Source organism: Pezoporus occidentalis, unplaced genomic scaffold (assembly GCF_034315485.1).
Source record: "Pezoporus occidentalis ecotype Australia unplaced genomic scaffold, CSIRO_AGI_Poc_V1 ctg7, whole genome shotgun sequence".
In the NCBI taxonomy this organism is placed as follows: Eukaryota; Metazoa; Chordata; class Aves; order Psittaciformes; family Psittacidae; genus Pezoporus; species Pezoporus occidentalis.
In genome coordinates this window covers 1,201,868-1,229,570 of record NW_026916052.1, presented here as the reverse complement: position 1 = coordinate 1,229,570, position 27,703 = coordinate 1,201,868, and the positions used below count along the sequence as shown (strand labels likewise).

General features: G+C 39.1%; 1 protein-coding gene across 3 annotated transcripts in view; it reads left to right on the top strand.

Annotated features, from left to right (window-relative positions):
• The window catches only part of DISC1 (DISC1 scaffold protein), a 202,941-nt gene that overhangs the window by 121,250 nt on the left and 53,988 nt on the right, over positions 1–27,703 (top strand). For all 3 annotated transcript variants that reach the window (XR_009969083.1, XM_062641772.1, XM_062641771.1), the window contains exon 10: positions 25,771–25,831. Coding sequence is in view for 2 of the 3 variants with exons in the window: in XM_062641772.1 (XP_062497756.1) it covers positions 25,771–25,831 (61 nt within the window). In the remaining variant the exon portion in view is untranslated. The remainder of the gene's footprint in view (positions 1–25,770; positions 25,832–27,703) is intronic.

Genomic DNA, 27,703 nt, shown 5'->3' with positions numbered 1-27,703 from the left:
TTCTCTCTCTGCTTTCTCTTTTGTTTCTCTGGGCAAGCAGGCAGTTCTTATAATTAAGAAATGGGGACTTCGGGGATTTGAGACAATTGCATCATTTTTTGTGATGTTGACAACTGACATTTCAGAAGCTTTGCAAGTCTGAAGAGGTTGTTAGCATTGTAGCAAAACTAAGCATTTTTTCCCCTTCCTCCTTTATTATTGTACAATTTGAATTGTCACATGATGATTTTGTAGTGTTCTGGAAGAGGCAGACTGTCTAAGACTGTCTAATTTTTTTATTTTTTGGTAACATAAATGGGATTTGTGACAAAATGGATCTTGTAGTTCTGTTGAATTTTGCTGATCCCTATTGCTTATTTCCTTGTTGAATTCCAGTCCGTGATACTGAAGAGTTGTGTGGTGGAAATATCAATGCTATTGTAAGGGAAAGATGGCGGCTTCAGAAGATAAGTGACCAATTTCAGTCAGTTAATTCCATAAGAAAGTAAAAATGAAGACTTGTAAAATGATCTCTTAAAAGAGTAGTTGTTATGATCTGTAGGAGGCTGTTTCTAAACAGATGAAGCTTCCTGTTAAACACTGAAGTTGAACATTAGATTTTATAGAAGAGGGATTCATACTTGTTTTTTTTTTTTTCCCCCATGTTTTTCACCTTGAACTATAACTTGAAGACTTATGCTGCTAGTTTTGACTACTCAATATGTGGCTTAGGGAAGCATGTTCAAATCAATCACTCCTGAAGAGGAATGATGTCAGAGATCTCAACAAAACGCTTGTTGATCTGAGAGGTCTTTTACTGTTGCAGTAGTCAGGCAGTCGAGTGACTTCTAATACTCTGGTGACTGCTTTGCTATCACTTCAAAAGGGATATATCAGTTATTTTCTCATGCTTTACGTTTAGTGGTCAGATCAGCCTCTGCGCTACAATTTTATTTTGTTTTTACTGTATCCTTTTTAGTCATTGTTCTAGATGGATATTTTAGATGAAGTTGCTTTATTGAATCTCTTTGGGGAAATTAGAGGAGGAGGAGATTAGAATTGAATTGTTAATGCAAAACCATGCTTCATGAAGTTACTGAGAGACTACTTTTGGAATGCTGATTGCTGCCGAATGTATGGATATGAATGTATTGATTATGCACCGAGCAATTTTTTTGCAGACCCTCCCCTGTATTTTCCATAAAAGAATAAAAAAAGCATGTCTATTTGTAAGTGTGTATATATCTTGGTTTTCTGTTTGAATGCTTTATTTTCATCCTTAATTCTGTCACTTTTAGACAGCAATGGTGGGTTTTTTTTGCTTTTACTGCCTTGTTTCATAGCTTGGCTAGATGCCTTTTTGAGTTATCCTTCAGTGAGCATGTACAGGCCACTTCTTTCACACAAAACCCACTGAATGATTGTCCTGCTTTCTTCCCTCTTCCTTTTTTTTCCCCAGTCTTCAGCATACTTGTATTGCCTGATAAAACAGCCTTGCTGTGAAGTTTTGCAGAAGTTCATTGTATAATCTCCAAACTTGGGTTGCCATCAGCATTCTCCAGTGAACTTGTGATTGCTTTTATTCTTCTCCAGTTTACTGTGATAATGGTTTTCAGTACCTTTTGTGATATCTTTTTCATTTATCTGGAAAAAAAGAGATCATAACAGATTAAGCTGTTGTGGGGGTTCAAACTATATAGTAGGTGAAGCCCATCATTGCCTGTCCCAGTGAAGTAAAGAATAATGTTAGACTTTTTTTAAACCTTTTGGTGTTTTCCTAATGAAATTTCCCTGCACCTCTCCTGGGAAATTGCTGTGTGCAGCTCCAGTATGAAGACATTTTAAGCATTTAATTACATTGATTAGGTAAGCAGAATCCATGTCCGCAGCAGGAATCTGTTTTTCATCTTTGTTGTTTATCACTGTCAATTCTGCCTAATTAAAATCCCTTCCATTTTTGAAGATTGAATCAAGTCACCAATTTTACTGCGAAGGTTTGTCTGAATCATCCAGTCCTTATTTACCTTTGAGATTTGACTGTTGTTCCATGCAATACTCTTAATAGTAATAACAGAAAAAGAAAAGAAATTTGGAACTTCTCCAGGTTTAAACAGCATCCCAGCACCTGAATCATAACTTTTTATACTTTTGCAGTGTCTTTGCAGTTTACTTCTGTGCTTCAGTATCTTGGAGGTACTTCCTGTTTGTTTAGGTTAGTATGTAATTCTTACCTCTGTAAATCAAGGCACAATGTTCTAGTATTGCATTTCATCCTGTCAGTCCTGCATCCTGATTGCTTCCCTTACGTCAGCGTCTGTGCCCCTGAGAGAAGTAACTACCACAGCTGCTGATGTTGCCCTCTTTCAAGGTGTCTGCCCTCTTATCCTAACCCTTGTTTCCTTACTCTCTTCTGAACTTTTCTAAGTCCCATTAGAAAATAAGAAATTAAAAGTAGGAGTCTAACATCCCAGTCTCTGTGAAGAGTAATTGATTTCTATTTGTCTCAATGTTTTTGGTAAAATGTGTGAGCGAGGGAGAATTACTTGGAAGATTATTTTTTTTGTATTAAAAACCCCACAAACCCACAACAGTGACTATAAAGTATGATTAATAACAAATTAGGCATGAAAGAATCCTGTGCACCCGCACAAAAGCTTTGTAATGAGTATAAAGTTAATACTGCAGCATTATCTCCTAGTTCATGGTAATGATTAAATTTCAAAGTATCTGAAAGAGAAGATGGAGCAACTGTGTTTCTAATGAGTCTGTAATGAGTTCTAAGGCTGGGTAACCATGCGGAGTTGAGGGATTTGCATAATAATTATTATAACTGGACTACAGCTATAGACCTATGAAGTTGTTCTTCAGAGGGAATGAGAATTGTCTTAGAATTTAGTGAAAATTCTTGGCCAGTAATACCACAACTGTAACTAAGGAAGATAAAGTGATGGCACTTCACTTGTTTCTGGGTAAAAGTCTGCCTGAAAGCAATGAATTTTATGGCCTGTATAATTACAAGGAAACAAATTTGAATTTTACACTAATTGGGTCTCTTCAGTCAGTATGTTTCAGAAGAATTGCATAATCAAAAAGTGTAAAATGCAGGTAAAAACCTACCCAGCATCCTTAGACACTGATAAACTGAGACAGCCAATAAAAGAGAGAGATTGTTGAATTACAATTGCAGGAGGAAGGTCTTTCCTTAGCTCTGAGGTGTTGTGTGCTAACATTGATGGGTTTATTGATTTTGTTTGGTTTTACTTTCTAGTTAGATTCTTACACAGTGGATGGTCCAAAACTGCATTCATTGATTTTCAGTAGCATAACAAAAAAGAGCTGATATTTTGTATCTTGACTAGCACTAGAGAATTTTGAGGGTTTTAAAACAATAAACTGGAAATTCTGATTTTCTTTTGATACTGACTTTGAATTTATATTTATAAATAGTTGCACAGTTTTCCAGGCAGCCAATGTTTTACAACAAAATTACTTCATCTGTATGCTGCCTGTCTTGGTTTATTCCATCTTTTATTCTGTCAGGACTGTTTTTTACTTTGTAAAAGTGTAAAATTTTCTTGCTGGTATTGAAGGGCAGTGTTAAAATGAACCCTGTCTCATCTCTAAATAGTGTGATTGGAGAACACTTAGTACACAATATTATGCTTGTGGTTCAAAGCACTGTGCTGGCCTAATAATTTGCAATCACACTTTGACTGCAAAACTTTGGCTGCTGCTGTAATTCTTCTCTTGGGTTTTCTTTCTCCTTCTGCTCCACTGGGTGGTCAGCTCAGTGGTGCTGCTTGGGCTCACCTCACAGGCTGGCTCTCTTGCTTTAAATATAACTTTCCGCTCTGATTTTCCCCTAACACTTGCTACTGGTAAACTCATAAAATCTCTGTGGCTTCACTAATCTGATTATGTTTCTGCAGGAGATTCTTCCTAGAGCAATTTCAGCTGTTCTCTGCCTCCTGATGTCGCACCTCCTGTGTGTGTCTGGGTTTTTCTGGTCTGACCCCTGGTGACTTTGTCAGGCGTGAGGTGCTCCAACAGTACGTTCAGTTCCTGGAAGAAGTTCGCAGACAGTGAAGAGAAAATTGCTGAGGTTCACTTAAAATCCTCCAAATCCCCACGCATCTGTAAGGATGGATAGGACTCTCTGCAAGTCAGTTGTAGGCCTGTCTTACAGAACAAGCTCTTTTTGAAGGGATGGTTGAACAATTAGTAGGAGTAGGTCAATAATTACACATACGAATCAGAATGCATTCTTGTACCTTAGGTTTGTTCTTGGCTTTAAAAAAAAAAACAAAAAAAAAAGGGGGGGGGGAGGGGTTGAGGGGGCAGAGGGAGTGGATGCCAAAGAGGTCCATCTGTGGGATAATGGATATTGTCCAAGCATGTTGTGACATGTCACAAAAGCCTTGAGTGAGGTATAGGAGGTATTGTCGCATTTCATTCTGTTTCTTTGCCTTCCAGAGGTACACAAAGTCAGGCTTATCTTTTTCCTGTGCCCTAGATGTGAATGTACCATGGTGATCCGTTAGTCTTATGCAGGTGAAAGACTGAGGACAGCAGCTACCAGTAGTGCTCAAAGCAGTTTGTATGTCTAAGGTTACCAAAATCAACCAGCTCACCTGGGCCACCAGCTGTAGGCTAATGAAATAGTTCACCTCAATGGGAGATGTATGCTGTCCTTCACATTGTCTTGTTATCATGCTCAGTCTGTTACACAGATGCAAATTCATTTTCTGACCACCCATCTCCAGCCAGAAATCTTGAGGTCGAATGAGGTCAACAGTGTGTATAGTGCCAGATAGCGCATGAGTCAGCACCATGCTTATTCCAGTCTCATGGGGATGTCATTTCCTATGTTTGGATTGATGAAGTTTCTTTTTTTTTTTTGGAAGCTTTTTCTCATGGTCCAAGTCTGGAGTAGCCTGAATCCAGACAACGTGATTTGAACTCAGAAAAATATTCAATTCAGACTGATGTACTTGACTGCTGAACTAAGTTGATCTGTTAATGGTGTCCAGAGCAGTAAATGACTTGATTAGGGAGAAAGAATCAGATTGATAAACTTGAAGAGTAATCTTGCTTCTTTGAAGTAGTCCTGCTTTTGCATCATTATTGTGATATTATTTGTGTGCCTGTCTGTACTCCCAAAACATATATTTTCTTTGAAATGTGATCTCTAACAAGCTTTATCAAATACTCCTTGCTAAGTGCAAGTTGAGGAATATTTTGAGATGGAAATGGATATGATTTATACAAGTAACTGGTAGTTTTTCGAAACTGCCCATCACAGTTTTTAGCTTATCTCGATTTAAAACAACCAAGAGATTAGCAAGCAGTGATTTTTGTCCCTAATTCCCATATCAAAGCTGTTTGTGTTAACTAGATAAACCACGTTCTGAGGCAATATGTGCAAAGCCTTGTTTATCAGCACGAAAGATAAAGTTATCCTCACTTGACCTGAATATTTTTCTTTGTTTTATGCCTTTTCTAGATGCTTCTGAAGCATTCAAATGGAAGACTAACTTATATTTTATCTGCACTAGCATGATTTTATCTTTGTTTTGTGTTTTATTGCTTAATTTAAAACAAATTAGTAAGAGGTGAAGGTAATAATGTAAAATAGTGATGTTCTTTCAAAAATACAGACTAATGCTACTGAGACTCATACATTTTTAAGTTTCATCAGAGAATAGTGTTATTCAGTAAAGAAAATGGTGACTTCCTACTTCTTAAAATTATTATAAATATAAATCCATCTATGATTACTTGTATGAGAGCAGCATGAAGGGTATTATACAAGAAAACTATTGCAACGGCTTTGCAGTCTTCTTTGAGCCAATTCTGTATATATCAGTTGATCCCCAGAACCAGTACATTTTACGTTTGACTTCCCCCACCATACTGGTTGTCATTAGGAGTTCAACCCTCTGACCCCTTGCTCTATCCTTGTTACATCTTCTTGTGCTAGTTACCTAATATTAACCATAAGTGCTCATCAGGAGTTGAAGCAGTAGGCTTCCAGACTCTGGGAGTTCTATGCAAGTGGACAAAGGAGCTGTGATTGAGGCAAAGAGATTTTTGCTTCCTTTTTTCCAGTGTCAGTGCTGTGAGCACTATCTATTTGAAGTCTTTCATTCAATCTGCAATGTCTCACCCCATCAGTAATTTGTTCTGATACTCTCTCTGTCAAATCTGATACGATCTTCATGGAAGACATGAGAGAATCCTTTAAATGATGGAAAGACTTTGTTTCTTTAGAAATTCACAGTTTTGGTGCTTGTTCCCGACAACAATTTAAAAGGAGTCTGTCTTTAATTTTCATTATTTTTATGCGGTATGCTGATGTTTTGGGGTTATTTTGAAGAGCAGCTTTAGTAGCATTACTGAATGCTATGGGAGGTTGTTGAACTCAAAATCCATTATTATTGAAGAAAAGGATTAATTGCTCAGGAAGAGCAATTAAAGGGAGGCCTTGGACTTCTAATTTTGCTCCCCAAGAGCTGGAAATGGTGAGAGATGCTGATCTCAGCAGATGACCAAGAAAAAGGTTTCAAAGCAAAACACCATCAGTGAGAGAATTTGAAACTGAACTTACTAAAAATGAACATCAGGGTGAGTAATGGGATAGTTTTAATTCATTTCTGAAGCATATATATGCCTTCTGCAGAAGGAGGGGACTTCCTGTCTGTTATGAGGAATATCACATTCAGCTAACAGAAGTGCTTGAAACTTGGCTTGCAGGGTTTCTTGGAAGGATTTGGGTGTTTTTAAGGTAAGTTGCATGTGAAGACACTTGCTTCTGCTAAGGTGGGTCCCCCTGCTCTCGTGTTTTGTGCTTCTTTGATTCTTGAGGATGTTCTGGTTTTCTTTTTATCTCTTCATTGCAGTGGTAAGTCAATAAATACTTCAGCTTAGCTAAAGCTGATCAGAACGGAAACAAGTTTTTCAAGGGGCTTTTTGAGGGATCTCTTTTAATTTTATTTTTTTTTATTAGTTCTACTAGAAAGTCTGAAAACATTGCGCTTGGGGGTGGAAAATTTCCATTAAAGTTATAAAAGGAAATGTGAAAAATTATAGTAGTAGGATGAAATCTAAACAAAAGTGTTGGATTGAAATATCATCTGATTTGTGATTGGAATGAGTATTCCTTATTATGCCTTGTAAAAACTAACTTGCCTGTGATGAGTTGTGCTGATGCAGCACTAGAAACAGCTGTTCACGCTGAGATCAGCCTTTGTATGTTTTGGCCATTTGAGTATGTGAGGGAATGGTAGGATTGAGCTGGAAGCATATTAAGTAATGCAGCTAAAACAGGATTTTGCTGAAATTAATTACATCAGCTATTCTTTCCAAGACCCAGAAACCTTTATGTCCATGCAGAATAGGCAAGGACGTTCATTTAGTGCCAGGGGGTTTCCCCATTTCTTTTTTGCCATCTTCCCCCTTCTGTTCCAGCCACTCTCTATCAGAGTCAAAATGAAGCACCTTGGTACCTCCAAATTGCTGTCTCTGCAGCAGTTCCTGTGCCTATGATATGCTTTGACATGCTTCCTTCCCCAAAGGCTGCCCTCCCTAGCAGCCCACCTTAGCTGCAGATGTTCTGTGTGTGGTTTCTGGGTTAAGGTGAATGCTGACACTAACACAATAGGAACATAGACAGTTGATGCAGATACTTAAAGCTGTGACTGCAGATAGAAGAAATAACTTCTAAAAAGTTATAAGAAATAACTTCTAAAAAGACTGCTAAAAAGCAGTCTTTTGAAGAAGGGTGAATGAAAGAGGTGAAAAAAATGGGGGGGGTGAAGCAGGTCGGAAGCAGGTCAGAAGCAGAGCTCTGCTGAGAGGATGAGAGGAATGAGAGTTTGTTTCTGTGGTATGTACCAGCCGATTAACTTTTTGCTTTGACCTCTGCGAGTTGCAGTCTCCCTTTGAGGCCCCCCTTGGTAGGCATTGTCAATCACAATCAGTTGGCAGATCTGCCACCTAAGGTGCCCTGCCCTCCACAAACTGTTGGCGTGTCTCAGGTCTCCTTTGGTGAGGGGTGGTGTTATCCCTATGCAGGGGGCTGGAAAGCCATGTCCCTGAACACTCTTTCTGGTATCAAGGATATCCCCACTGTGCTTCTGAACCATTCCAGTCCTTCAGGTGACTCAGTGATCTGGCCCATCACCTTATGTCAAATGTGTGTTGGCAGCATGCAGCATGTCCTGCTGAGGGGCAGGGTTTGGTTTCACCTCAGTAATGCTTTTAGAAGTGTAACACTAGAAATAGCCTTAATCTTGGTTATGTCTTTAATAGACTTAGCTTGCTGGTCTGTTGAAGCAGTATACAGTTTGGAGCAACAAACTGAACAGCTGGATATTTGGATTCAGCTCCTGTCTCTGCCTCGTATTCTCTTGGCTGATGTGACACAGTACCTGTGTCTTTCTGGGTCTGTTCATTTAAGTGTTAAATGGTGAAACAGTTCCTCTCTCAGTGAAGGACATCACTTAGTTTTTGGGATCCAGCAGCGAATGTGTTCGTTTAAAGGTAGGCACAGTTCCTTTCCATAGTTTAAATGCAGGAACCTCCTTGGCACAAGAACTTCCTCGTGGAAGAGATAACATGCCGCCATCATCTTGGAGGCTGCTGGGTAGGGATTATCTGATGCAGGGCAGAAGGCTGAGTAGCCTGAGAGCTGCTCTCTTTTTGCCAGGAAATAATTCCAAAGAGGGTCTTCTATTAACTATCCTGACCGGTCCAGAAGACATTTCATCCGCTCTCTCTTTTAGGCAAAAATGAGAATCCTTGCTCTTGTTTCAGCAGCTGCAGTGGATGAAGCACGCTTACATGAGGATGAAGCACACTTACAAGAGGCTGAGATTTGCCCTTAAATACAGTCCAGACCTACAAGCTGTCACTTTACTCTGAAGCTCATTGATCTGAAGTAGCTGTGGTTCCCATCAGCTAGAATTCCCATTGTGGCAGCCAAAGTATATTGCTGCCTCCATGCTTTTTGTAAAAGATTTTTTCCTGAAATAGACTTTTCTGAACAGTGAAGGATGAGGTTTTTTTTTTTTTTTTCTGTTGTCCATCTGGTCCCTTCCTCCACATCTGGAGTGCTCTGGTTACCCAATCCACACAATTTAAGAGTCTTAAAAAAACAGCAGAAGTTTCTGGAGAGGATTTATAGCCTGTTAGGGTACCTGCATATTTTTTCTCTGTCTGAAGAACCTCTGCATTATTGTGTTGTTTCTAAGGATGAAATTACCCTCAGGGAATTGGACTGAAGTCCATCATAAAAATGAACTTGAGAGTAGCATTCCTTTCTTAGAAATCACTGTAAACAAAAGACGCCTTACAGGTAAGCACTGAAACTGTGGAGTGTTTCTTGGACAGTTTAGGCCAAACCAACAAATATTCTTCAAATAATTGACAAACTAGGATAGTAACTTTTATTTTTGTTATAAATGGCATCAGTTATATCTGTGTTGTATTTCCCGTGCCATGGTAGAAAGCCGATTACATTTAACACCTCTCAGAACTGATGAAGTTTCAGAACAATACAAATCAAATACAAGAAATCCAATGCCGTTTAATGCCTTTGTTGCTAATTTCTTAGCTAAGGAGGCTAGGAGATAAAAGGTTAATCAAAGATGATTCTTGCTAGACTACAAGGTGATTTTAATGGCAGGGTGACAGAAGCTGTTTCACAAGGGTTTCTTCCTGTTCTCCTTGGTTTTGTCTGCCTTTCTGCTCCTCATTGCACCATGCAAGCTCGGCAGGTCTGTGCAGCCATCTGAATCTGGGTAAGTCATTACATGCCTGGCTGGCTGCAGGAGGCTGGCATGCCCCTGGAGCTCAGGACAGTGGGTCAGAAGATGGCACTGTTCACTCTGTGGAGGGCTCCAGTCCTGCCAGGGTGCTTTGCGTTGGAGGCCATCCCCTGGGGTAGCTGCTGCATGGTATGCTTCTGGTCCTGAGCCTCCGTGAATGAGAAATTCCTGTTTTCCAGGTAGAAAAATGGATCACTACAGTACTAACTGAAGGCAGATAGAAGAAGTTTTGAGGAAAGCTCCTTAAACCAGGGAGAATGGATTTTAACAAATTGTGAAGAAGCCCAGGAGAAAGAGGTGGTAACTTCAGGCAGTAGAAGTGTTCACAGTTTTCTGAAATGACTGTACCTGGCCCCTGTTATCTATTTGACCAGTTCAGCTGGTCAGTAACTTACGGATTGTCCAGTTTGGTGGAAGAACAAGTGTTCAAAATTCTATTAAAAATAATGAAGAAAACTTCAATATTTTAATGCTTTTCAAAGAGCCGTAGCTGTCCAAATGTCACAGAACTTCCCACAAGAATATATCTTGAGCAAAGATGCAATGCCACAAGCCAAGGTTAGGCAGCTGTTTTCCTTTGCTGATACGCTCCATTTTGTTTTATGAAGCAGTGCCTGCTACCTGCTGCTGACTGCAGTGTTGTTTCCTGTTTAAATATCTTCTGGGGAAGACCAAGGAGAATGAAGCTATTAAAATAAAACACAACCCAAAGCTGAGGTTCTCTGGGATCATTTGAAATGAATCGTTATTAAGCAATTCTGCCTCACAACTTTTTAGAAAGTGACTATTTAATCGCTACTACTCAAATGTGTTTTCTTAGGGAATGGTTCCCCTTTGGACATCTCCTTTCTCTTTAGGCAGTTTGGTTTTAAAAATGCTGAAAATTGGAATAATGCATAATTAGAATAATAGTTACACCACTCATTAGGGAAGTGATGTCAGAGTGACAGTCTCATGTAAAACACAGACAAAGCAGAGAAGCTTTTCCTTCCTTCTGTGCTTGCCCTGACCCTGAGTGGATGCATTTTGAAGATAAGTCTAACACAGATTCCCATCCATTTGTGCGTTTGTATATGTTAAAGAGAAACTTCTAACTGATGTTTCTGTGGGGACTGTGGAAACGCAGAATGACAGAAAAACCCTTCCCAAATAAAATACTTGGCAGTTTCTCTGCCTCTTTAATGGATATAAAATGTGATGGAAGAAACGCTAGCCATGAACCTGGCGAAAAAGACCAGCAAATTGAAATGAACACCTGTAACTGAAATAAGGAAAGAAAATGAGTCATGGGAAGATTTTTAAAAACGGGAAGATTCAAATTCAGCAGAATAATCTTTTAAAGACAGAATTTTCTCTACAGTAGATCCTATTGAATCTTGCAATAATACGTTGCTTCCCTGCCTCTGCAAATTCATTTGTGCTTGTAGTTTAATCCTTCTAAGGCTAATCTAAGCCTTCCTGTGCTACTATATAGGTAGATATAATAAGCAGTCTATTGATTTTTGTTACTTTACCTGGTTTCAGAAGCAGTTATTACACCAAATAGCTTTTACTTTGGGGGGCACTCTAGTTCATCTGTATTTGCTGCTGAGTTTTCATGTAATAGTAAAGAGTCTTACAGTGCTTATTTTCTGAAATATCCCTTTTGCTTGTTTGTATTCTGACAATACATTCATTTTCTTTCAATTTATGTGTGGTTTCTGATCTTTCATGTGTTACCATCTTCCATACAGAGCATTTTTCACGCAGCTGAGTACTTGTAAGTCCTTGCCAGCTGTTTGTAATTCACTAAAAGCCTATTTTCTGTTTCACACATCAGTTTGCACTGCAGGTAGGGTGGGATCTGTTATGCTTTTGTGTGCTGCCTTCTCCCAGAAAGCATGCCCAGTGTCTTGTGCAGGCAAATCCTTTCATTCTCCCTGCTTCATTCAGCAGGAGGTTACAGCCATTTAGCTGGTCATGTTCATGGGCCTGGAAGCATTTCAGAGGTACTCGACTCAAACATCCAAATCAGTTTTCCAGTATCTCTCTTCTTTTTATTTTTATTTATTTATTTTTTTTTTAAATACTTTTCAACCTGGTTCTGCATCTATTACAGTCATTTCTTCCCGGTCTTGTCAGGAGCTTTGGTGAGTTCAGCTCCTGTATGTCCATTAGGCAGTTGCCAAACAGTGGTACAAAGAAAGGAGTTATAAATATTACTGATGAAATCCTCCTCTGTGTCACATCTATACTTGTCTTAGTGTATGAGGAATGACCAATTTTATTTGATTATGAAACCTGTCCATTGGGTGATTTATTTGTGTAAATGGAAATCCCATAATTTGGTTTAAGGTTACATGATTTTTTTAAGTCACCTATCTATTATTTCAGGTATGTTCCTGCAAAGATTAGGATGTATTTTTGAGTTAGTGTTTCTCAAATAAGCAGCTTTATAAGGCAGTTGTTTAGCTAAAATTTCAGAAGCTAACCACCAAATGATAAAGGAATGAATCTTAAGATCATCTGGCTGGGCAGAAGTATACTGTGCTGACTTGATGGCTTGTTAAGACTGACCTGAATTGACTAGAGGGTTTAAACCAATAAACTGACTTGACCAAAATAATTTCCTTTGGCCCTTTTTTTTTTTTTTTTTTTTACTCTAATGTAACATCCTTCAGCTTCATCAGAGTTGTAGTCTTGAGGCAGAACTTCATTAGGATACTCCTTCTCCTGTTGGGTCTGTATGCTTCTGTTCCACCAGTTTGATCCAAAGATGCTGTATCTGGTCTCTGAAGTTCATTAGCTACTTCCATAGTTGTGTGTGTGCGTGTGTATATATGTACATATAGTGTGTGTGTGTATATGTATGCTGTTTGCCAAAAGGTAAGTAGTCCTACAGTACTGGTTACTGGGAACTCCCTGCCTTAGGGAGTTGTAAGCCTCCTTTCATCGTTACTGAATTGTGACTTTTTGGTCTGTGGCTGTGGGCTTGGTGGTGCTACATTTATCTCAGTGGTAGAATTTAAATAGCTTTTCTGTGTTAGCTGCATTTTCATATAAGCAATATATTTTATGTTAAATTCCTAGATCCTCCAAGTCTTCCTCATACTCAACTGTTTTTTAATTTGGATGAAGAAGAAAGTGGTGTTCTGAGGAACCTCTATAGTGTTCTGAGGATCCTTTATAGTGTTCTGAGGATTTTCACACCTCCTGCAAGTTAATTTTGCCTTCCTCTTTGGAACAGGCTAGCATTGCTTATCTGGCATTGGGGTCACCAGCATCAGACCACACTGCTGTGAGCTGAGGCATTCTGATTTCTCCCAGAAGCAAACCCAGGCTTCTTTTGAGAGGTACTTAGCCTGAGAAGGGAGAGGATTTCCTAGAACTTTAATCATACCCCTTATGTTTTCACCCAAACTAATGTGCTTTAGAGCTGTGCTAATTGACCTGATGTTCTGGTTTTAGATTTGTAGTAGTAACCCTCAGAGCTAATTTACACAACGTGCTTTGAACTAAACTTGGTAATGCAAATATAATGTCCTATTAGCAAACTATGAATGGTTCCTGCTGGGATTTGTACAATGATTCTGAGCTCATTATTACTGTCATTCAATACTGTGGATGAGTAGAGGAAAAATAATTAAACAAAACAGTACTTTAAATCCCAAAAGGAATGTAAAATCAACAAAGTTGAAAACCCAGAAGCCTTAACTTGTGTTTAATATATGCACTCTGTTGAAAGGGTGGGGGAAGTATGGGTATGTGTTAAACTCAGCATAGCTGCCCAACCTAATTGGATGGAAAAATTGATACCCAGTGAATCATGTATTTTCCCCAAATGATTCCACATTTCTCTGAATTTAAGAATGATAATGTTACATGGGAAATGGTTTAAGAAGTATTTTCTTCTAATCCTCCTTTAAGTGTAAGTCATCTACCGAAAGTTGCCTAGGAATTTAGCTGTGTGACTCCTACTGATATGACTGGAAGTTTCATGGCAAAAATGCACAAACACTGCTTTGAAAAAGCCTCTTGCAATCCAGCACTGTGGAAGCTTTGCTGTGTGAGCGTTTCTCGCTTCTACAACTTGATCTGGTGTGAGCAGCAAAATCTATGGGAGGGCTTAAAGTTCAGAAAACCACTGAATGTTCTTCAGCTTTGCATAAACATACAGACTGGTACATGTCCAGTTCTCTTTGTGGGCATTTTGGCCCAACCCTTAGAATTCAACTGGGGGAAAAAGCCACCAAAGCACCAAAGGTAGGCAAATCACTCAACTCTTCAACTGACATATCGGTCAGCAAGCAGAGAGGCAGCAGCTCAATTGAACACCAGTCTGGTGCGCTGGAGCACTTGGCTCAACTCAGAGTGCCCTGGAAATGGGGCTGTAATGTGCTGATAAGCTGCAGATCAGCTCAGACCAACAAGTATCCCCTTGGGCTCAGTTCTTTCATCAGCACTTTCTAACCTGCTCTTCATTATGACTTTTTTTTTTTTTCCCCTCCTATTTGACTTGATCCACTTCTCTTTCTGGCACTGCTCCAGTCTGTTCCTGGGCAGACTGTCTCTCTTATACTGTTAACTGCCCAGTAATTAGACTGGGTAGCTGAGCAGGAAACCCAAGTCATCCTCTCTCTGTTCAGGCTGTGGGAGTAGTGAAAAATTTCATTCCCTAGGCATCACAGCCCCAGTTTGGTGTGGTCCAGCCTGGTGGCTTGCAGACAATTCCATCTGCCTGGCTAGCTTTAGCATGAAGGAGTGATGAGAAACAGGTAGATGTTGTCTAAAAAGAATTTTGTACATTTTGGAGCAGCTTCACAATACCACTGGTGCTGTTGCTATGGGTTTTGGGATGTCCTAAAGATTTGGATGTTGACTTTTACCACAGTTGGACTCATGTCTTTAAAACTTAAATTAAAACTTTCCAGGTGCCTCTTGAAAAATAATTTGGGTCATGAAGATTAGATCAATTAAGCATGTGAATTCATACCTAAAGAACACTTGGTATTAGAATATGTTAAATTAAGCTATTGTACAAAGAGTCTACAGCAGCCATTGGGAAGCTATTTCAACATCACCAGAATAACCAGTAGTGTCCACAACCTACCAACTTGGGAGTCCTTATTAGATTGCACTGAAAGTTTTCTTTTCTGGCAGGAACTGAAGCACTGCAAGTTCGGTATGGAGAGCAAAACCAGAAGTAAAATTCCCTGTGGTAATGAATGATTTCCAACTAAAATGAAAGAGCAAAGCTGACAAGAACCAAAAAAGAGGAATTTGAAAGTCAGCGAAGTGAAAAGAAAAAAGAATGGAGGAGGAAATGAGACAAACAGTGGAGACTTGTGAGTCAGGCAGCTAGGTTAGTATGGCAGGCAAAATGTACAAAAAAAGAAAATCACAGTCAACAGTCAACAAAAAGTGTCAGGTCCACCAGAAATAGTTATTTTTGAGGGGTAAGAGCCACTGCATTAAAGCATTGTGCCGCTATGAAGAGCGAAACCACTCATCCTACTTACAGTAGCAATGTTGATGAGACTTCCCATGAAGGGCAAGGTCTTTAATTCCCTTCTTTTATGGACATTACTCAAACAGGGTTTAATTCAAATAAAAGATTTTTCTATTGATGTTGAAACTGCTTCAATCTAGAAAGAGATTTTGAACTAGTAATAAGGCTGCTTTTTCATTCTCGCTGTAAGCAAAGTATGAAGTAAGTCTACCTTCCCCCCCCCCCCACCCCGAAAAAAGTTTAGAGGGAACTCAAGTATTCTATAGTTTATCCAGATAAGGGGAAGATGCAGACTTATGTCTGGCTCTGATGACAGAAGAGGGTGTCAAAGAAAAAGAGTTACGACATACAGAGCAGCATAGGTGGAAATTACATGATAATCTGCAATGTAGCAGGTTTTGTCTTCCATTGGAATGTCATTGGAATCCCTTGTTTATTGTGCAGTCAGAAGTGGTATGTGCAACTCGTTTATAAAATGTACTTTATCATTTTATGGGGAATCTTATGCCTTTGTTGGGACTGCCTTAGCTTAGAGATACTAAATCTGTTGCTTTCAAGAGCTCTAGTATAATAGAGGCTTGCACTAGAAAGTTAATAAGAAAGGTAACACAGATTTTATAGTAAAAGCAGTATTTTTTAAGTCAGCCATTTAAATTAATGATCCTGTCTTGAAAGTAGTTCATAAAAGGTCGCAATCAACAGTGTGCACTCGTGTCTGTGACTCTGCTCTTTTGGGTGCTCAGTGTTAGTGTGGGCACTTAGTGCACTTACATTCTTGCAGCTCCCATCTGTTTTGCTCAGCTGCTGTAATTTTCCCAGTTACATTTTGTATATCTGCTCCAGCTTTGTATGCTAATAGTAGAGGTCTTTAAGGTGTTGCTGCATGTTCATGATCTAAGGCATCATATTTACGGTGATATGTCAAGTATAGCCAAATGTTGCTGATGAGTTTAATGAAACTCATAAGCAGTTGTGAGCAGGTTGCATAGTACCAGAAGGAAGCAGCAGGGCAAAGATTATTAGGGATTAAGGAAAGTAATATATTAAGGTTGTCTGTTTTATTCCTTGTGCCTGGAATGACTGCAGAAAAAGGCTCTGCTCAGCTTCCCATTTTTTTCGTATTTAGAAGCCCTGTAATTGCATTGCAGAAAAGATGCCTGGTATAGCTATCAGCAGACACGTAGTTTACAAAGGGCTTCTAAAAACTGCAGTGTATGGGTTTATGTGGGACACTTTGCTTATTTGTATCGCTGGGCATTGTCAGCTATTTTTCAAAACAGGAATTGATGCTTCTTTGTAGTTTGAAGACCTGTTCTAGATCCTTGGAGAGAACAGCAGTGCAAAACCACAAGTGAGTGCTTTTTGCAATTATCATTTGTAAGTACTGGTACAGGAGCTTGATGCTTTATTTGATGTCTTTTCAAGTTTGTTAAAAAATAGCTTGCAGTGTTGAATATTCCTCTTTCTGTCACTATTGCAGTATTTATTACTTCAGTATATACTTTTGAGCTCTGCTTTGCTGTCTTTAAAATAATCTGAAGGACTGATGTCTTAGCAGCCATTTGTTCTACTGGATTGAAGATAAATGTTTGTCATTTTCATTTGTCAGTAGTAACATTGGCCTTGTTTTAACACTTTTTCCCCCCCTCTTTTCTTTTGCTTTTCAAAGCTCTCATGCTTTTACTCAGCTCTCCTTTTCATCTGTTTTAGTAACCAGATTCTATGGCAGCGTTTGGGAGCAAATTCCTCACTCCCTTCCCCCCCATATTTTTTTTTTACTTTTTTGGGGTTTGGGGTTTTTTTCTTTTTTTTTTTCCTGTGCTGCACTGCTGTGTTACTGTTCCATAAAGAATTTTTTTGAGCACAAGCATCTTCTGCATTAAATAATTGTATTTGTTGAAGTACAAAATGTGTTTTATCCTCTGGCTTTTTGTCTGTAGGTGCCTGGGTTCCTCCTAATTTGTATATCATGACTAGCCAGCATGTTGAGGTGGAGAAAAGGTAATTAGCACTATTAAGAGTAGCATGAAATTTTGCAGAGTCCTTTTGGAGAAAAATATCTGGAGGAGTTTGAGTAATTCAAAGGCATCTTTGTCAGTCTTTCCTTTGTGACCTTGAATTGAAAAGCCAGCGGGTTACTCATTAAATATCAATTTTTGGTTGTAAAGGGCTAAAACATTAGGTGTAATAGTGTCTACTTGAAACTTCATTGTAACAGCCACTGTGGGATAACTTAAAACAGCTACTGGACATTTTAGAAGTCTTGGTGTTGCTGACCAGGTGTCACTGTGTCTGATGGTCAGTGGATCATCCCTATTAGCCACAAGGTATCCCATTAAAAGCTGAATCACGATTTCTCTTGTTGCACAGTTTGTCTCCTCAGCCAAAAGAAGTTTGAACTGTTCCTTCTTTTCATAATATAGGCATTAGGTGTTGTCAGTTATTGTCATGGGGCTTAGCTCCTGCATAAAGCCTGATGGTCTGTTTGTCTTGGAAAGCTATGTAAAGGGCTCATTCTGTTCTTGGCTTTGTGGATTGTTGGGGTGGGTTTTTGTGTGTGTGTGTTTTTTTTTTTTTTTTAATCTAACAGTGTTAAAATAAATCTTACTTTCAGGAAAATCTTGTGGCAATTTGAGGAAAAGGGTTGAACTCTCTTGGTGCCTATGCACATGTTGAGTCTTGTTGCCTTTTTAGCCTGTATAATGGCTTCCAGATGATCTCCTGTGATTGCTGACAATCCACAGGGGGCAGGTGGATACTTGGCTTTCCTTGATGTTTAGGCTTTGCTTTGCAAGGATAAATGAGTAAAAATAAAAGTTTTTTTTTTGGGGGGGGTCTGAACAGATGGTCAGCAGAGGATTGAAGTAATAAGTAGCAAACTGTCAGAGAGGAAAGCCAGGTAAAAGAAAATGTGAAGAAAATGTAAGCAGATTGTTCGCTCTCCCTCAGCCTTCTGCTTCATTTCTCCCTAGTTGCACAGTGAAGAATGGAAGGGAAATAGGAATGGAAAGGAAAAGGAAAATTTCCTCATGTTTTTTGGAGAGGATATGGTAATTTCAGTGCTAAGGTGTGTTGATAAACTGTTGTGTAATGTTCTGTGTAAACAGTAACTTGGGTGACTGCAGAGAAGCTAGCAAAACAGGAGGATCTTACCCATGGAATGGGATGGGAGAGTAAAACTCAGCCCTTGCTTTGCCTGTAGGAGAATCTAGGAGGCTCTGCCCCTAAGAATTTCTCAGTGCAGATGTCCAGCATCCTTCCAGAAACTGGTGCTGTGCAGTCACTCTGGAGCTAAGAATTGTGCATGGTTCTGCATCTTTCTAAATAAAGTACAACTTGTCTGTCATGAAGAAGACCTTTCAGGGGAAGTTGGCTTATTTATGTCAGCAGTTTAAAGCAGAGATAGAGTTTGGGTTTGAGTTCAGATTTTTTTGCAGTAAAATGGAGAATGTTACCATCCGGTACTAGACGTATGAAGTAGTAGGAATGGTTTTCTCTAGGTCTGCAACCAATTTAAAGCTTCATTTGGTGCACACCAAACATCTGCAGCTTTTGAATCATTTATGGAAATGTAACAAAACCTGTGATAAGAGTTTCTGCACCTGGCCTGCGGTACCTCAGAGGTGGTGTGTGCAAGAGCGACATTTAAGATAGAACTCCTGGAGGCTGATCCCAGACCCATGGCTGGACAGGTGGGTGGTCTTGTGCTAATTACTTGATAACCCTCACTAAGCTTTATATAGTCTCCATAAGTATCAAGGCAGGTCTACTGTCATGTAACATCAGTGCTCTGGTCTCTGCTGGGCCAATATTTCACCTACCGCCCCTTTAATTTAGAAGCAGTGTGCTTGCTTTAATGCTGTGTAATAAAACAATTTGTAACATTTCAGCTGATTTTTCTTTAAAAGGTAGATTATTTACTGAAAGTATTTAGAAAGTAATTTGCCTCCTTCCGCTCCTGTCTCCCATATCTAGCACGGGAGGAACCATTGTGTGTCAGGCTAGCCAGGTTTTGCAGAAATGTGAAAGCAGCCTTAGAAACCTTGTGAAAGTATGGTAATTCTTTTCAATTTAGGCAATTTAGTCATCACAGAACTTGAAGGGTTACCTGTCTCTTTGGATGAAATGTAGCACATACAATGAAGAAGCTTCAGGAGGTAAATTCCTGGAATGGCTGTTTCTCAGATGTGCCTTTTAATTCAGGGTGGTTCCCCCTCCCCACTCGTCTGCTCTGCAAACCTTTTATGCCATGCTCAGAGAGACAGAATTGTAAGTTGTTACAGGCAGAGCTGCTGGCGCCGCCTGTCATTTCTCTTTATAAGATCTAGCTTTCTAGGGTTTTCTTTCTTTGTCAAACTTCTGTTCATGCTGGGATTTTCTGTAGCTTGTATCTGCCCTGACAACTACCTTGAGGGCAGGATGTGGCTTCTCTTTAAAATCAGTATTTCTATATACTATATATGTTTACCTATAATTTTTTTACAAAGGCAAGGTATCACTTGACTCATTGCAGGCTCAAATTCACTTTTGCAGCAAGGCTTAAAAATTAAGCAAGCTGTAAATATGTAAAGAGCCTTGTAGGCAGAGACACAAATGGAGCACGTTCTTCACTATGTGCTTTGTGCATGCTCTGCTATGTGTAAATCACTGTCATCTCTCCAAATGAGTTGGTTCTTGGCGTTTCTGGTGTATCCTGAAGAGAGGAAACTGATTGCCTTGGGTATAGCATTGCCCACCCACTCCCAGCATGTCTAGAGGTTAGACTGTATGCTTCCTCCTGTTCAGGATGTACCCATGTACTTGACAGAAAGTTAACAGCAGACCTTCTGTGTCGACAACCCCAAAGGGAAATTCCTGAGGAAGATGAATTGTTCACTCTGTACTTTTCTGCTTTTCCTGTTTCAGTGCATTGTAAGAGGGAAAATGTTACGCTGTCCCGTGCTCTGCCAATTTTGTATTTCTTTATTGCTCTTCATATATTTTTATTTCATATATTTTTATTACTTCCCTCAGCAAAGATGAAGGGTATGAAGTGGCAGTATACTGTGAGATTTTAAACACAAGAGAGAGCAAAGTGTTTGAAGACACTGATGCTTGAGCTAGAACCTTTAATTGTTTGTTTCTGTATATCAGAAGAGTTGTCCTATGATATCAGAGCAGTTGACAACAAGTGCTGGAGAGACAACTGAAGCTGATGGCAGAAATACTCATATGGTCAAGGTGCAACATAGTGCCTCTCTCTGAAAGCAGTGGAGTGGTATTTGACAATAGATCCATGAAAGCCCTCTGTCCTCTTGGAATGGGATTATGGTAAGGTCAACATTAGCAAATCACCCAGCAGTTGCTGCAGACTCTGTTCTATCCAGAGGGATTCAGGCTGTTTAGCAGCCCCACATAGTACAGCCCTGCTGCATTCATACAACTCAGTCCCTGCAGAACTGCTGTGTTAGAGCTACCCACTGGTGGTATGTCACTGCAAAGCACTGCTTTACATTTGTGTGACAGGACAGTCAGTATCCTGCTCTCCAAGCCACTTGTTTTTAGAAGGAGGAAGAAAGCCTGCGGTTGTGTTATGAAATCATTTCCAATTAGGTAGATGGTATCTTCAACTCCATCAGGTAAGTTTGGGTTGTCTTTACATGTGTGGCTTTCATTTCATAGATGTTCAGTACTGATTTTAGTCTTTCCACTTCACTTTTATGTAGTGTTCTTATTCACAGAACAGCCAATCTGTGTCTTAGGAGTCTTAGATGACTCCTAAGTTTTGGCCCCTTCCTTTCTGGTGGCAGTAATTTCCTGAGGCAATTTCTGTGCTCTTCTGCAGTGGTATTTAGAAGATTATCACATTCCTTATAACAAACCATAATTGCTGGAAGAGATGGGCTGTAGCCACGTATCTCAGTATTTACTTCAGTACTAGAAGGCAGTCAATAAACCTGCATAGAATATGGTGGCTTGATTTAACCCAGAATTTTAGCTCTAATTATTCGAGTATTTGCATGTCTTTATTGAGGCATCTATTTCCTTTTCTTTAATCCTGGCCTTTTTTGTTCTTTTTAATCAAGTTCCCTGGAAGTAATGCACTGGAGAGAGGCTGTTCTTCTTTATGCAGAGCTCATTCTTTGGGTTTTTCTTCTTTCTGTCTGCAAGATGCAAAATGCGTTACAATCCTGTAATCTAAGCTCTTGTTATTGGGGCTTGGTAAATCAGTTTGACATCTAGTTGAGTGTCTGAGATGTCATCATTGAAGTTTGACTGTCTTTTCAAGTTAACTTTTAAATATATCGAAGCCATTCTGCAGTTTTTCAGACTTCAACTTCACACATTAACGCAGCACATCTTCCATGACAGGAAACATCAGATATTTTCAACTAATCATGTTCTGGTTTTGCATTTTTCTTAGTGTTAATAATAATTTCTGCATTTAAAAACTGTACAGTGACAGGACAAGCAACCTGTCAACCTTGTTCACTCTTAATTCTGCATTCAAGAGTTTATCATAGGTGAATCAATGCATATCCATCCGTTACTTCTATTTTTACATTATCGTTAAGAGCGAAATCTCATCTTAGATCATTAAATCATACAAAAATCTCGCTGAAGCCAGTGAGAGTTTTGCTTTACCTGACTATTAAAGTATTTGAGAAGGAATGTAATGCTTGTGGATTGGAGAGGCTAATTGTGTAGGCTTCAGGTTTGTTCTGAGGGCAGGTAATGTCTGGCAGTATTTTTTGTGCTGGGTCTGCATCTGCTAGCAGCCGTTGTGGCTGTTCCAGCCTTTGATTTTGTGTAAAAATATGTGTCACTGTTCACAGAACCATAGAATGGCTCACCCCCACTCTTCACCTACAAACAACCCCCCTCTCCCCCCCCAAAAAACAGCCAACAAAAACAAAAAAAAGGCCTTTTAGAATCAAAAGCAAGAAGTTAACTTTGGATTTGCATCTCTGGGACTCAGGGTGTGGGTTGCTTGTCTGGTACTGAACTACAGACTTGTGGGCTAGCACTTAAAAACTGCTGTGATATTGGCTACCAGTCTTTTGAGGCCCTTTATTCTTCTGAGGTGCCAAGCTCTTACATCCCTACGCCTGGAGCTTCCATATGGACACTGGGTTCAAGGTGTCTTCAGTCAGATACTCAGTTTTACAAAGTTTTTGAAAACACTGATCATAGAATCCAAAGCATATGTCATGGTCCATAGATCTTTGTAAGCTCAATTTGTGAGGACCAAGATTGGAGAACAAAAATGATGATATATTTCCATGTGCAGGCTCAAATAGTAATAGAGGTATCATTACCCTGGTGGGCCTGCTTTTAGAGGAGAAACATCACATGATGTTATTTTAGAAGAACACTATGTAGGTTAATTGTTGGAAGATGTTTACACAGCTTCTAAAATGGCAGATTTATGCTCTGTAACAACCGAACGGACATGCCAGGAGCTCACCATTGCCCCTCAGCTCCGTCTGGCCAGGAGTGCTTCCAAGACTGGACTTTTCCTGCTGCTGTAAGGAGGAACAAAAATGTATACTAAAATAAGAGAAAGAAGTGCTGAATCACTTTTTTTCAATTAAGGCTTCATAAAAAAGTCTTTTTAATCTTAGTAAATGCCCTGGTGTCTGATTTTCTGTATTTATACTTATTTTAATACCCCCTCTTAAGGCCAATAAGAGCTAAGCATGTAAATTCCCAGAGAACTGATGAAAAAAAGCAATCCCCTTCACTTAAATGTAAAAATAAACCATTTGGCATGTTTATGCAGAAAAGAATCTCATAAATTATTGCAGGTTTTTTTTTCCCCTCTGTCATCTAGTACTTTCTTAGCTAGGTTGAAGGCATGCACAGCTTTCTGCTTGCATTTTTTTTCTTTGAAGTGATGGTGAATATATTCATTAATTTAGAACAAAAAATCTGCTAATTTGTTACTTGTCTTCTGTTTCAAATGGATGATCTAAAAGGCTGAAAGTACTTCTTTATTTGGTGCAGTGGTACTTGCAGTTTGTTGTGAGGGAAATAATCTCTCTAAGATTTTTAAGGAGTGTTTTCCTTCAACAAAATCTCCAGGTCACAGCTTGTCCAATTACATGCAGAAGAAGGCAAGGAGACAGAGCTAGTCTGGGGAGCTTTCTTTTTCAGCAGCAAAGTTTGCATTTCTTTTAATGTAGTTAAAACATTTGACAGGAGAGAGTAGGGTTTAGTGATGTGAGGTGATTTCCAAATGAGTGTTAGCTTTTTACTGACCTACTTTTGACTAGTGGTGTATTCTTGTCCGTTACTTTTTGTCATTGAGTAATGCTGATATATTAAGCTGTGTGCTTCAAGGGCATTGTAGAATTGCATGTAGGGGCATGACTGAACTGTGAAAGTGCGAATTACTCTATCAGATCATACCCAATTAAAAAGTGACAAGCACAGCAGGAGCAATTGAAAGCAAGGTTTATCTTTCATGTAACATAAGAAGTCACTATATCGGTTAGAAACAAAGTGAGTGTGAAACAGATTCTCCACCTCTTCTCATCCCTCTTCAAAAATTAATAATATCTGCTGACTTTATTATCCAAAAGAATAAGCTCCTGAGTTGAAACAGCTCATGTTGAAGGATATTATGACAATAGCAAGCGAAGGGGAAGTACAGCAGCCATACACCTTTAAGCTATCTGCTATCAAAGCATGCACTGGCCCTCAGGTCAGCACGCTGGGGACTGGCTGATAGGGAGTTTGGAAAAAGTGGTGGTATTTTATATAAAGCTGTAGTGTGTCATTAAAGGAAAGCTTGCAGTCTTGCAGGCTCTCCACAGTTCCGCAGGAAGCGTAGGAATAAAAGCATGGTAAAGAAACAGAGAACTTCTGGTAAGTCCTGTAGTCATTAGAGAACTGTTACAAACTGAGGAAACTTTTTCAGTCTCCAGTGCCATTATCCTTATGTAACCTTTTGCATAACATTCATCAGCACTCTTCTCACGGTGAGATGGGTCTGTGAATATACAAATGAATGCAGTTGTCTATGTAAAATACAATCTTCCAGAATCCTGCTGGCTCAAGATGTGTTGCAGAACCTATTGTGACAGTGAACCTGGATTAAGGATGTTACAACATTGTGGTGCTTTCCAGAGTACTAGGGTTGTGGTGTTTTATTTTGGTTGGTTGGTTGGTTGCTTTTGTCATCATTTGTAGGGTTTTGGGGATGTTGCTATTCTGATAAAATCTCTTTCAAATTAAATACCCTCCCCCTCCAAGTAAATTACCTTTGCAAAATGTGTCCTATATATGCTATTAGGATGCGGACTGCTTAAGTGATGTGTAACTGCTGTGTGACCAGGTAAATACCACTGTCTGCAGACAGTTGATGTTAGGTTGACTCTGATGCTCACTGCTAATGGTAATACCCATGCGGCTTCATTTAGTGAAATCCTCTGTGTGTATGTGTGTGTGAACAGAACTTTAGCACAGCTGATTTGGTTAATGCTGAGTTTTCAGATTAGGCTTTAGTGTGTGACATTTTATTTTGTGCTGGGAAAAAAAAAAAAGAGCGAGGACAGGGGAGTGAGAAATATGAAGTATTTGATATGTGTAAAATGTGCTTGGAGGTATTATTGTATTGTAGGGAAGACAGGGGGAGACGGATGGTTACATTGACAGGGTACCTCATCCATGTAGCAAGCTTTGCCCGTCAAAACAGTGATTGTCTGTAGAATGCATTTTAATGTAAAATGCATGTTTAACTGATGTACAACGAGTTAAGAGTTTAAAACTGACCAACTGGTTTATAATCTCTTACTAGACTAGGAGTTGGCAAGCAGCTATTAGGGAGGGGAAAAAAAGTTATCGTAATGTGAAAAGAGTTATTCTCTAAAAGCCTCCTGTTTCCTGGAGGGGATTTACCTTTTCCCCCACTCATACCCACAATGGAGGACCAAGTGTCATCCAGAGGAATGGCTTTATTGTTGTGTGTTATGATGAGTGGTTTATTGGAGTTTCTTCTGAGAGAAGTAGTAGGGACTCATGCAGGCAGTATCTAGGTACCCAGTTTAAAAACAAACAAACCAACCCAAAATGCCAAACCACAAATCCCATCACAAATCCTAAAACAGTCTTTAGCAGTAACTCTTTCTATTCTATACTGTTTTGGTTCTATCAAAAGAAGTTTGATACAAGATTCGTAACATTCGAAAGGACTCTTGTGCGTGGACTGACAGTTAAGCTTCCTTGCTTCTCCTGATGGTAAAGGGGAGGACCTAGGTGTGTGGGATTTACAAGATATATTAATGCAGTACGGATACAATAGACTGTCAAGAAAAACAGGGAGAAGACACCCACACTGCAATTTGAATATGGAAAAGATTAATGGAATTACAGTTTCAAAGTGATATATATATATATATATATATATATATAAATAAAACCTGTGGATAAGAAATGAGTTGGTTAAAAACTGTACAGTAATACCATTACCTAACTTTAACTTTTATTTTGCAGTCACCAGTGTAAAAGAAAATGCTGAAAAGTATATGGAGATACTGGAGGATAAACTGCATAGGTAAGGATGATTATTATGGAAACATTTGTAAGCTTAAAAATTCTTGTTAATACAGCACTGATATGCATAAAAGTGTTCAGGTATGTTTTGTAACTTGTGTTAGTATAATACAAAAAATGGTTCAAAGCTGGAAACCCTGTAAGTGTTATTGTTAAGATCTCTGTGGCTGTGCTCAGCAGCTTTGCCACCAGCCTGCCAGTGGATGCAGGTAAAAGAAAAATCACTGTGTTCTCAAGTGTGTAGGACTGCTCTGAAGCAGTGGTAGGATGGCCGGAGAAAAGGGAGCTCATGTATGGTTGGTGTGCATTGCTCAAGCTCTGGTCGGGTGGCCGAAGAAAAAGGATCACACATACGGTTGGTGTGCATTGCTCCAGCTCTGCCTGCAGGTGCTTTAATTGGTAGTGTGAGCTCTTGAACATCCAGAAGCCCTGAAGTATTTGGGATGTGACAGCTGGTTGAAAAATCACTCATCTGTTCTTATGCAAAACCCAGCTCTGAGCAGAGCCAAGGAATCCCATACTAGAATTCTGGGCATCTTTAACAAGTAATGAGTCTTTATATAACAGTTTTGAAAGGATGCCATTTTGGGTGATTGTGGAAAACAAATAGAAACCAAGACAACAATGAAGATATTTTAAGAACTGAATCCTAATGCAGAATTTGCTTATTTTTATGCCTTTTCTTTTTTTGCCTGCTGCCTTTTTTTCCTTTTTTTTTTTTTTGTCCCCAAATGCTAGCATTTGCATGTCTTTCTCTTACTGTGTGAAAGGGGCTCTAGATCACCCCTTAAATTTTAGGCTACTCCTTGAAATAGGCTTAGCAAATGTTGCAGTGCTGTTATAATGAATATTTTACATTAGTGGATTTTGCCTTGTTGACCTCATTATTTTTGGTTGTATATTTATAAAAAGAGGTTTCTAGATATTTAGATTTAATCACTCATACTTTTGAATATGGAAGTATTTATTTTGCATAACTCTTAAATTTAAAAGCAATTTAGTGCTAAGTGAAAAATGATGGAAACAGACCTCAAGATCAAGTTGAGTGACTGTGTGCTGCCTAACCCCCTCTTAATATCATTTTACTTCATGACATAGTTTAGCGGTGAGCTTGGCAGTCCTGGGATAATGGTTGGACTTCATGATCTTAGAGGTCTTTTCCAACCTAGCCGATTCTATGGTTCTATATACTCCAATCCATAAGCGTAAGACAAGTCTTAAGAACATTCTGAGGGTTGTTGTTTTGAAAACCATACTCTTTATTAAATATAATATTAAAAGTAATGTTTTAATAGTAAAATCTAATGTATAACAACATGTATTGATGCTTCTAGTCTGCAGAGATTCAATTGACTTATCAGGCTTCCGGAAACAAGTAAATTTCTCTGTAACTATTAAATACTTGGAGAATCTGTATGTTTTCCCACCACCACCTTCCAAAGATTCAGTAGATAGTCTCTGCAGCTGTTACTTGTTTTAATTTATTTATGCCTTTTTGTGTAATTTTTGGGTTGTCTACCTGGACTTTTCTGCAGCAGTATTTTGTATTACTACACATTTTTGTGTATCTTGATAGGTGTTGTTAATGACCTTGCAGCATGTTTTTTTCCACTCTTCCTGCTATTTCTGGGAGACATTTCCATGCTGAACTGCTGGTATTCATCCTACTTCTGTGAAAAGTATCTTTTCAGGGGAATGATTAAAAGTTAAACCCTCTTTTTGGCACTATTTGGAACCATATTTTGATGAACAGTAGATGACCATTTCAAAGTTCCCTTAGAAGATGAAAGAATTGTAAAATATTGTAATATAATTTGTTGCTTTTGTATGCAAGGGTTGCCTTTCTGAATACCCCATAGACCTGGGCCTCAGT